Source organism: Eleutherodactylus coqui, chromosome 1 (genome assembly GCF_035609145.1).
Source record: "Eleutherodactylus coqui strain aEleCoq1 chromosome 1, aEleCoq1.hap1, whole genome shotgun sequence".
In the NCBI taxonomy this organism is placed as follows: domain Eukaryota; kingdom Metazoa; phylum Chordata; class Amphibia; order Anura; family Eleutherodactylidae; genus Eleutherodactylus; species Eleutherodactylus coqui.
The window spans coordinates 297721604-297733229 of NC_089837.1; the positions used below are offsets into that span (position 1 = coordinate 297721604).

General features: G+C 44.9%; 1 protein-coding gene across 1 annotated transcript; it reads right to left on the bottom strand.

Moving 5' to 3' along the window:
• Positions 1-998: 998 nt before the first annotated feature.
• On the bottom strand, positions 999-11359 carry RPL11 (ribosomal protein L11). The gene is made up of 6 exons (XM_066574144.1): positions 11214-11359; positions 9294-9441; positions 7446-7552; positions 5208-5339; positions 3503-3613; positions 999-1073 (listed from the first exon to the last, which is right to left on the bottom strand). Exons 1-6 carry the CDS (start codon positions 11217-11219, stop codon positions 1044-1046), a joined length of 534 nt encoding a protein of 177 aa, XP_066430241.1. The 5' UTR covers positions 11220-11359; the 3' UTR covers positions 999-1043.
• Positions 11360-11626: the final 267 nt, after the last annotated feature.

The following is an 11626-nucleotide window of genomic DNA, read 5'->3' on the forward strand; positions in this document are numbered from 1 at the left end:
TGCAAGCCCCACAATTACCGCTTCCCAGAGCCCCTGCAGGGAAGGGGGTTACTATGGAGGGAGTAGCTGGTGACTATGTGCCAGTCCCCAGGTAGGACCAGTTACCACTGTAGTGCATGTACTACCATCCTCCTGGTGAGCCCCTGGCAGCCCTCTTCTTGTTTACAGGTACATGTTATATATGGAAAGCCTTGGAGGAGTCACTTTTAACACTTTCAGTTCTGTAGATGGAAGGAGCTGTAATGCCCACATCAGTCACCCCCACAGCACTGTAGTGGCACAGCTGGCACTGTCTATAGTGTAGATCACAGGGGCAGATCTATGGTCTCAGTATATTGCCACTATGTGTTCACCCAGTGAGGTGCCAGGCATCACATGCCAAGCAACCACATCTACTGGCCATTCTTATCACAGGTTAGTTAGAGATTGGCATTGAGAATCACTCCTCTACCACTCCAGGCATATTGTCATATTCCAGGACAACCTGATCCTTGCGTCCCACAGAAATCAAGAGTTCACCGGCCATCGCTCCAGGTCCCAGTACATGTAGGGTAGTGATGTGTGGCTATGGGGAACAGCCATTTTTACCATTTTAATTGCCACAAACTGGTGAAAGCTTCCAAGAGCCAAGTGTGCAGTCTGCAGCCTATTAACCCTTTCCAATCCAATTTGTATCCTGGTTTTCCTCAGGGGCTTACTCTTATTCTGCTGTTAGCCAGCATATAGCGCTGTTGTATAAGGCCAGTACTGCATGAGATGACACGTTTGATAGGCTCCGACAGCAGAGAGGCTGACAATATACAGTAAGACCCGGACGGACGTCTTCCAACATTGGAGCTGTACAGCCTTAAATCATAATGTCTTCAGACGTCAGACAGTGGATTGGAAAGGGTTAATAGCAGCACCTTCATGTACATATAACCCTGGCAGGAAGAGCCAACTAGAACCTTTTAAGACACATCCTACATTGATCACTTGACAAATAATGACAAAGCACAGAGTTTTAGCAGAAGTTTTATTAGTTTTCTATAAAGTGAAGCAGCTCATTTTCCAGGGAGGATGATTCCATCATACTGAAAAGACATAAGAGACAGGTTACTGGTTACAACGCTATACCAATAAAGCAAACATTTTACATTTAAACACATGGTGCATCAGACTGGGCACAGGGTGGCAGGTCCACCTGTGCCCCAATCTGCTAGACTAGGGTCACTCACAGGCTTTGTTTTTTCCTCAACATTTAGCAGGCATTTGAATAGAACCAAGTAAATTCAAAAGCTCACTATAACATGTATTTTTTGTTAGCCATTAAAAAGGTATCATATCTACAAGATTACTTGGTTTCTCCTACTGACCATCACATTCTGCTCTACTGGCTAACACCGTACCAAACTTCAAAATTCCAGCTAAAAGCGCTGTACTGAGCGGCCATTGATTGCAATGGGGCTTCTCAGATGAGCATTTCAGTGAAGGCTCTCTAATGTACACTATAACAAATGCTGTCAGTCCAATCATCAAGCGTCCAAGCTCGTTAACGCACTACACCCGCTGCAATGATGGAGTGTGTTAAGCCCTTGTCGAACATGTTTAAAAACCACTGTAAAACAGAGCATTTTTACAAGCTTGTGTGAGAGTGGCCCAAGTTCAGATACAATGGCAGGATGGGAAGAGGGTAAACACTTCCTGCATTAGGACTTTTCAACTGTCTTTACAGAAAGCTGCATCATATTGCATGCAGGAATGGCTAAAACTGTAGCACAGAATGGGAATTTAACTCGAACACTGAGTGCCCATTGCAGAAGGTCCTGAGACTACTGAGAATGTGGCCATTAGAAGGGCATGTGATCTGCATGCCAACACAGCCATCTCATGTACCAGCCTTAAAATGCCATATACTGTGGACACTGCTTACAAAGGACTTCTAATAACCAGCCACTGGCACCTGTCACAAATGCACACACCAATTCTAACTGGATTACTGCAGGTGGATATTTGGTGCTCATTGCAGCAAATTCAAACAGGTAATCCTTCCAGCAAAAGTGGAGAAGTTGCCAAGTCCAGTCTGATCCCTCCAAGCTACTGGGGAATTAGATATTCTACTCCATTACCCCGCAGGCAGTTGGCAGCCTGTATTTTGCCAATAGCTCAGACGCAGCAGTGATGTGTATCCAGAAGCCAAGAAAGCCAAACTAAACTGCCAAAAGCTAGACAGGGGCAGTATGGGTCTCCAAGTGCCTACAGGGCAGCTAAAATGTACAGTCCAGTAGGTCTGATAATAAATCAGGGCTTTATAACCAGACACTATTTGGATATTAAGTGCTGTGAAGATACCAGAACTATATAAAGATTGCTTGTATTGCAGTTTATAGAGTAATATTTAGGCTTCAGGAGAGAGAAAAAAAGGCATGTGTTCTACAAGTTATTAATTTTTACCATGCATCCTTTACTTCTATAGAGAGGCCTATGAGTAAATATTAAAAACCATGAAGAGCTGTGGGTCCCCTTCCAATTGTAGTTCTGAATACAAACATTGAAAGATGGGGGTGTTTCCTAAAACACTATGCATGAAGCCTTCCGAAAAGTAGCCCAAGTGTTAAGTGAGCTGCTCAGAAGTACTTCTCATGATGCCTGTTGTATCATTAGCAATGTGTTATAGCCACAATCACTCAAATACCAACAAAACATTCACTACAAAGATCACATCTTATCCCAGTCACATGACAGAAAATGCCATGTTGTGGAAAGTGGTGTTTGTTGGATTTAAGTCATTTCGGAAATCACATCAATTACTCTTCTAGTTAGCACCTTTTAATACTGCCAGGCAGGTCCAGAAGGTACATTGCCCTTCTGGGAATCTATCTTGATGACACTTAACCCCATGCCAAAGTTTGGCATTCCCAACAACATTCTTCATGCCAGGTTTCACTGATGTTCTGTACACCACACAAGAGTATTCCCTCCTGGCAGAGATGAGCACCCCTTTACTGACAGGCCATTCCTTTACTCCTGACCACAGTATACAGCCAGGGAGGGAATGAGAAAGCCAGGGATCTGCATCTGTCAGATGTATTGTCTAGCCTGCTGACACCAGAATAGTCTGAGAAAGGAAGCCCCCCCCCCCCTTTAGCACTCAACTGGGCCCATCCCAAAGATAAGTTGCAGATAAATCTACAGCTGCCCATACACTTCAGTGGGATCTTCAGAAATCCCATTCATGTCTGAGACTAATTTTCTTTCACTGAAACTTCTGCAACAATTCTACTTTGTATGAATATACTATATGTGCCGTTTCTTGAGATGCTATATAAGCCATAAGAATTCAGAGTTCTGAACAGGGAAAGGAAAAACAAAAAACAGGTCTTGCTCATCATATGCACAAGGCATAGCTGCTGCAAGACAGTCATACATTTCTTTATCTGTCCTGCAAAACACAGAAAGCAGCAATTTTGCATTTTTTTAGTTGGACCTAGTTAATTGAAAAGGTCTCTAACACCAAGCTCACCTTCTGTTGGAACCAGCGCATTGCTTCCTCTTTACTGATTCGGTGCTTTGCCCCAATGGTGCCAGTCTTGCGCTTTTTGTCAGCAATACTGAAGCCAGGGCGTCCAAGAACCTGTTAAAATATTCATTTTTTTAAAAACATACTTCAGTCTGTAGCACAGAATAGATCACTATTGACTCCACTACAGACACTTCTGTTGAGAATCATTCTAGTCCTGTATAGTATTTTTGGTACATTAGGCTTTTTATATTGAAGTCTGACAATGGAGAACCCATTGAAAATGGTGCATGACCCATCCTTTAGAAACAAAGTTGGCAGAGCTTTAGAGTAGCCCTGAGCACTTCTGACAAAACAGGAAGTATCAGAAGTCCTCTACTCTAAGAGTCACTGAAGAATCGCAGCATGTTCTATTCTATGTGGAAACTAGCAGACTGCTTCCATTGCAGTTAATAGTACTTCTGCTGTGAGCACAGCTGAATTACTAAGAATATCCGTCTTGTGATATGGCTCGTCTTGTGATATGGCTCGTTGGGCGAGCCACTCATGGCGGATCCAGAGAGGAGTGTAGGATCCCTGAGAGACGCCGGTCTGTTTCCGCAGGTGGAATCTGACCCGGCCGTGGGCATGAGCGCCCAAGTCAGCGAAAGACATCATGCAGTTTTTTCCAATATATATCCAGGGAAAGCATAAAATGTAATTCTTGTACTCTAGCAGCAATTAAAGGGGTTGGCTCACTCTAAAGGCTGACACTATCCCCAGGATATGCCAGATGATTGGCAGGGGCCATCACTTTGGAACCCCACTGGTCAGATGTCTGTTGGGCTGCTGTGTCAGCGTACAGGGATGGCGGGACAGCTACACTGCCTAGTGTCCATGCTGTCTGATTCTGCCTCCATATACTAACAATGGCCAGGACAACAGTTGATCAGTGTGGGTCCTAGGTTGAAGACTAGCACCAGTTACTGATATCCCATGACGACAATGAAGGGGGGTGGCAATCAATCTTCAGACCAGGGCAACCCCTTTAACCCTTTCCAATCCAATGTCGGGCCTGCCCCGACATCATTTTCCTCCACAGCTCCAATGTCGGGGCAGGCCCGACACTGCAGGAGTGCATGTGTCTGCCGATACACTTGTGTACTGGTCCCCATCGAGGACCCCCTAGGAGAAGGCAGAAAGGGTTTAACCCTTTCTGCCTTCTCCATTACACATTACATAGCGCCCAATTAGCGCTATGTAATGCATAGAGATCCCGACCAGCGATCATGTGACCGCCGGTGTTACCTGACCCCCGGCTGTCGCATGAACTCCGAGCCGGGAGCCTGCACTGTGGGACCTGCTTACCTGACCGGCGTCTTGCGCGTTCTCCTTCTGTCTCCCAGCCCAGCGATCATGTGACCGCCAGTTCCACCTGACCCCAGCGGTCACATGATCGCCGAGGCAGAAGGAGAATGCGGAAGACGTCTGACAGGTAAGCAGGTCCCTCCATGGTGCAGTGAGCACCTGCACCCTCCTGAACTGACAGTATTTTTACTCACCCATTTTCCCCAGCTCCAATTTATTTGGAGCTGGGGAGAATGGGTGGGTGAGAAAAAATAAATGGATTGGAAAGGGTTAACACTTTTAATGTCAGAGCATGGCTTCACGTAGCATTTCATTAGATGCATGCCAGTTACATATTAGTTATACAGAGCCCCCAACATACCACATAGAAGTCCAGCCCATAAATTCCAATGCTTGGGTCATATTTAATTCCCAGATCAATGTGCTCCTGGATACCAAAACCAAAGTTTCCTGTGTCGGAGAAGTTGTTCTTCCTCAGTTCATATTCTCTGACCTAGAAGTAAAAATGAAAGATCACAATTTGTATTTACCACTCAAGCATATAAACATGAACTTATGACATCTTCATGGTAGGTCACCTATATCAGATTGGGGATTCCAAGCAGACCACCGCTTCAGGTTTGTGAGGATAGGTTAATTGTCACATTGCCTAACAGCACAGTCCATTCAAGTTAATGGATTGCGCTGCTATACCAGGCACAGCTATGAGCTTTATGGCAGTGCAGCTGGTATGCCGTCACTTTGGCTAGCTGGTTGGTGGTATACTGGGGAGCAGACTCCTTACCAATAATGACCTAATCCTGAGAACAGGCTTTTTATAATAGACTTCTCTATAGGACTTGCAAAAGAGGAATATTAGGGGAGGCACCTAAAATGTTCAAGGACACATGAAAGTTTATAAGAAAAGCTACAGAGTTAGGGTGGTTTCACATTTGTGTAAACCTTCAGCTGGAGGTTCTGTCACAGATCTGGCCGAAAATACAGAAGTGCTGCATGCAGCACTTTCTTCCATTCAAAGGCTGGGTGGAACAGGCAGACCCCATTATAGTCAATGGGATCCACCTGGCACTGTGGTTCTGTTCAGAGACTGACCCTTTAGGTCACAGGGATTCTTCTTTCCTGAGCAGGAAAATAGAATCCCCAGTGCAAATGCGAAAGCACCCCTCGAAGTCTATCAAGATTCAATCATCCACATCTTATTTTCTTAGTAAGCCAACGTTCCTAGGCCACCTGCACATGAGCAGATTTGCATTGCGGAATCAAGGGTGGTCATCCACCTCTGGATTCCACAGCACATACTGCCTATAGCACGCTATTGAACCGTGATTTTTTTTTTCCTGCACATGAGCGGAAACTAATTGTATTTTTCCACGTGCCTGAGACAAGAGGAGAAGGATAATGCTGCACGCTCCATTTTCATGCAGATTCTGTGCAGATGGCTTCTACTGAAGTCAACTGCTTGTCAATGATGCAGGAAAAGCAGGAGTTTAAAAAAATAAAATCTGTGCTGCGCATGTCCAACAAGCAGACCATCCACAGCACAGAAAGTAGAAACTGCAGGTACGTGTGGACGCTACAGCTACCAGGGACAGATTCCACCTACCCATGTGCAGGGAGCCTTAGTCTGCGCTCACAACATAAAAGTTGTAATGTATGCTGTAGTAGGCAAGTTTGCAACACAAGTTATGCTTAAAGTCTGAAAAACTACATCGTGCCTAAAATCCACCCACATTAAATATATTTTTATTTCTCAAAACAGACCAATTAGGTCTCATTAGTCAGGTTCCTTTTCTTGCCAACATTTGTGCTGAAAACATAGTGGACTATGTTCTTTCCAGTACAAGCTTATCAAGACACAGAAGCCTATGGTTCTAAGTGTCCATCTGGTTGCCATTTTTGGCAACACAGATGTAGACAGTACCCCCAATGGAGGCTGAAGCAGTTTGAAGAACTCCCAAGCTGCATGTGAATGGGGCTGGTTATAACTCACTTTAATGTACCTTATGAAATCTGCAGGTTGTGGAGTCTTAGCTCTAATGGAAATGTGAATGCTCATTAGTTATAATTCCTGTGCTGTTTTTGTTAAACCAGAAAAAAAAAAAAAGTTTGTTTTTTTAATCCATTGGAAATCAATGATGGAAATAAAAATGCAGTTTCCTTTTTCTCTGTAAAATACTGAACCATAACAAAATAAAGCATTGTTTTAAATCCATTGAAATCAACTAAGAGAAAAAGTAATTGAATGGCTGTGATTGGTTAACGCCAGACTAAGTTAGCCAATCAGGGCATTAGCTTTCTGGAGGCAGGGCATTCAAGCCCCCTTGCAGAAAGAAATGCTCTGCCGACGTGCATGAGGGAGCGACAGCCTGCAGCAGCGCCGCCAGTGAGTATTGATTTTTTTCACACTATACTCCTAGCGTATAAGAGGAAAAGTTGGGGGTTGTCTTATATGCCAGAAAATACGGTATTTCCATTTCAAATTAATTTTCTCTACCCTGAAGCCAGAACAGTTGAATTCTAGCTAGAAGCTGTAATAGGTGTGAATACATTTTTAGTATGCAAATTCAATTTTCATAGCCAACAGTATAATGTTCCATACCTTAAGGCCTTTCTCAAGAATCTCCTCTGCTTTAGCACCCCGAACTGTACAGTGAACAGCGATCTTTTCGTTCCTCCTGATGCCAAAAGATCTCACGGTGTATCGAGCTATACAGGAATAAGAGAAAAGTTTTAAAGCAGCCAACTTATAAAGCACAGTAATAACTAAATACTATTTATTAGCTAGTACTGTAATAGCACACCAGTGCAGAACAAAACGGATATTGTCTGAATGACAAACAGGCCCATCATTAAAGTTCCGGTTCTCCCACTTCTATACTAAGGATAGGTCATCAATAGCCAGATTAGTGGTATATTAGCATGGATTCTCCACTCAGCACACTGATCACTTTTAACTTTAGATAGTCACTAGCTTGATATTTCACGTGGACCCAGAAAAAAAAGTTATCCGCTGCAAATCCTTTGGTCTAAAACAGACATTCTTATGACTTGCTGAATAGGAAGAACTGGGAGAAGGGCTGACTAGAGGCATGGTTACAATTCGATGAAGGATCAAGAATACCCAATTATTGCTAAGTGAAAATGCATGCCAAGCAAGAGATATACGATTGCCCCATCACCGCTGGTCATATACGTGTTCCAATTCATCTTGAAAGTGTTGAACATCTTCATCTCCATTGATGTAATTTGAATGTGCTTAAAACATGTAGGTGGAAAGCTTAAAGCCCCATTTAAAACACGATTATTGCTCAAACTGGGTCTTTTGAGCAGTAATAGTGTGTAAATGCTACCATAGTTTACATTTCGGCCAAACGATGATTTTTAGGAAGGCATAAAATCCATTCGGCTAGAGATGTTAGCAGGTACCACATGCTGTGTTCTCCATGGGAGCGCTGATTACACTGTATTCAACTTGAAGCAAAACAAAGACGCTGTATGCAGAGAACAGACCACCTGTGTTCCGCAAACAGCTCATGGAGGCTCATTTACATGCAAATTAAATAAGCTACTAATGGGTATTAGCACCCATTAGCAGCTTATGCAAAATGATTGCTCAAACTGTCAATCATCCCATCTTTTAAACAAGTTTTGAGCAATCATCTTTGAGGTTAATTGGCCTTTAGCCTTCTTTCAGTAATGATTTGTACAACATGCGAGTCTATGCATCATTTTTTTTTATCTAGTCTCCTGATCCTTATTTGGGAGCCACTTGCCAAGCCTTGCAGTTTCTGAGATGAAAGAACAATCTGTTGCCTCGGGTGAGGTCTCCCTAGAGACTTCAATGTATATATCTTGAAGTCTGACCCATGACCTGCAGTGCTTACACATAGTAGTTTTTTGTTAGATTTGATTGCTTTTTTGATTCTGTTTATGCTTCTCTTTAGCCCAGCTGTATATTGAATCCAGTTGCTAGTCTAGAATCCCACATTTGTTTCTAGTACATGCCGTGAAGGAATTTCCTAGACATGTAACATTTTTCGTCTGGTCTGTATACGGTTCAGTTTCAAATGCATCAACATGGGATCTGATTATGCTGCAGCTTGCCATTTCTCTGTTTTAGCATATAACAATGATGGAGCATATGTTCTCAGAACTCTGCAGTGTGCTATTCCAGTTACTCCTCTTAGAAATGTAGGAGTAAATTGACATCTGGCTTGTCAAAAAGATGTGTTGCTACACAGTGATTGGACATCAGCATGTATTGAGATGCTCCCCAATGGTCAACACCCGATGTCATTTCATAAATTTCCAGACATAAAGTAACAGCACAATGCAGACTTATGAGATATGCTCTCGAATTGCTGTAGGGAATAGCAGTGCATCTAATCTAGTAAACATCAGGATTGCCAATGGGTCCTCTATAGATGAATCCCAGCACCATACTGACCTTTAGAAAAGACAGGGGTCTGCCCAGTCAGCTGTTCCAGCACTTTCGCGGCACGGGTCAGCCTGTCACCACTCTCGCCAACACAGATGTTGAGGCACAGTTTGCGGATCCTCAACTCACGCATAGGATTCTCCTTCTCTGATTTGTCCTGGAATAAAAATAAAAAGCTTTAAACATCTGAAACGGTTTATTAAAGGACAGGTCAAGGAGGGAAACTGAAATATCAGCGCTAAAGCCCTTCTCAGCTGCATCACACTGGAGATAACCTGCTCAGATACCATCTACAATCCAGGCCAAGTTTGTGCCATTGTGTCCAACAGCATGCCAGAAGCTTCATGTAGCACGTTAGTCAAGCGATTATGGTCTATATACCCGGGGTTGTTTGCGTGCAGTTGACTAGTTGTTGTAAGAGCACTTCTACCCAGCGGTGTTTATTTCTGTTCTCCAGGTCCGGGCTGGTCCTGGTGGATGCGTACTAAGGCCTCCATAACAAACACTACTGAAAGCGCCATGACTTGAATCGCAGTGCTTTGCCGTGGTTTACTTTAGTTTTCGGCTGCAGCATCACTTTTAGCACTCGAGAACTAAACGTCCAACAATAAAACAGACACCACTCAAAAATTGCAGGGCTGAAAAGCACCACAATCAAGCGGCTGTCTGAGGCTGAAAACAGTGGGGACCACCGACAGCTTTCAGCACAGTGATAAACACTGAATACCATCTGAGAGAGGGAGGCCTTTGAGGTTTGGTTTATATGCTTCATATATACACCACATGGTAAGATTTGATGTTGGCTGTCCAATATACCTTAGACCCTATTGTAGTAACTTGAATAGGTTCTATAAAGGGTGGTCTGAGTTATAGGTTATGGGGAAACGTTACCACAGCTAGTAAACTAAGTGATACTTACCTCTCCTGCACTTGGTCCTCCGTGCCCATGTACAGGTTGCCATTCTGCCAGTTTACTGACATCACAGGCCCCACAGCCAACAGAGTGCAGCTGGCTGCAGAGCCCTGGAAATGTGACGGCACAGGGGAGACCTGCAGCAGCAGGGAGAGGCGAGCACATCACCGTCTTACTGCATGCAGAAGGGCTTTTACCTATGATCTATGACCCGGACTATCCTTTTAAGGCGCTGTCAGATCTGCTGCTTGCAAGTTCCAGTTTTATGATGAAGACAAGCCTCTAGAACAGATGTGACAGCCTCCAGCCGGTGTTACATCTGTTGAGGCACCTCCGGCTGAGGGTTCTGTCGTATATCCCGCTGAGAATACCAGAAGAAACTGTATTATAGCCGATGGGGTCCACCCAGGGCTGTTAGGTTCAGTCCAGAGACAGAACTGTTCAGCCATAGGGATTCCCCTTTTCTGCCCTTCCCCCATTGAAAAAGAAATTAGAATCCCAAGAGCAGATGTGCCACCCCCTAACATACAGATGTGGCAGACGACGTGTAGCTTGTGCCCCTGGCTGCACAGCAAGCACTCAGCTCCCCACGACCAACATAGGTTACAGCACTACAGTGGCGGCTCTCCACCATGCAGCCCCTAGAAGCCCCCCATACACTAGACTGGGCAAGTCTTGCACGCAGCGTCGGTGGGCGAACCCTACTGGACATGTCCGGGCACGTCTCCTGCCCCGGAGGTCACAGCAGCCGCCGCTCATTACCAGCTTCACCCCAGCGCTGTCACACTGCAAGCAGACGCCGCCAGCCACAAAATACAGCACAGAAGCGGCACCGGCGGCTCCCATAAAACAAGGCGGCTGCCGACCGGCCACCGTAACAGCCAGACACTCAATAATGGCGGCCACACCGCCCTCACACGGTGAGCACACGGGAGCCGAGAGTCGCAGCTTCACGACAGACCGCAAAGACAGGATGGAGAAGGATTGAGAAAGCAGGATTCACTGCTTCAACTCACCGCCATGTTGGGAGATTGGAAGAGATCGCGATATTTCCGCTTCCGCTTTATATACCGCGGGAAGTGGTGACGCTGACGTCTCCGAGACGCTCTCTTACGCTGCGGCCGTGATCACGTGATTAGCTATTCCAGTGTTAGCGTCATAAGCGGCGCGCCGTGTTGTTGTGTGCGATGTGCGACATCCGCTGATAGGTTGCCAGCGCGAGGGCGGGCACGAGGAGGTCTCCCACTCGCATATATCTTTATTCTACAACACTTCCGCTCAATTCACAACCTGATTGGTTGTTTGTGTTGGCTGATTCACAGTGATTGGTTGTTTGGGTTGGCTGATTTACAGTGATTGGTTGTATGGGTTGGCTGATTCACAGTGATTGGTTGTTTGCGTTGGCTGATTCACAGTGATTGGTTGTTTG

Excerpts from the sequence above, each read along its gene's own strand:
- RPL11 (XM_066574144.1), bottom strand. Across the intron at positions 7,553-9,293 it reads GACCCCTGTCTTTTCTAAAG|CTCGATACACCGTGAGATCT; the intron begins GTCAGTATGGTG and ends ATTCCTGTATAG. Across the intron at positions 1,074-3,502 it reads TGCGCTGGTTCCAACAGAAG|TATGATGGAATCATCCTCCC; the intron begins GTGAGCTTGGTG and ends ATGTCTTTTCAG.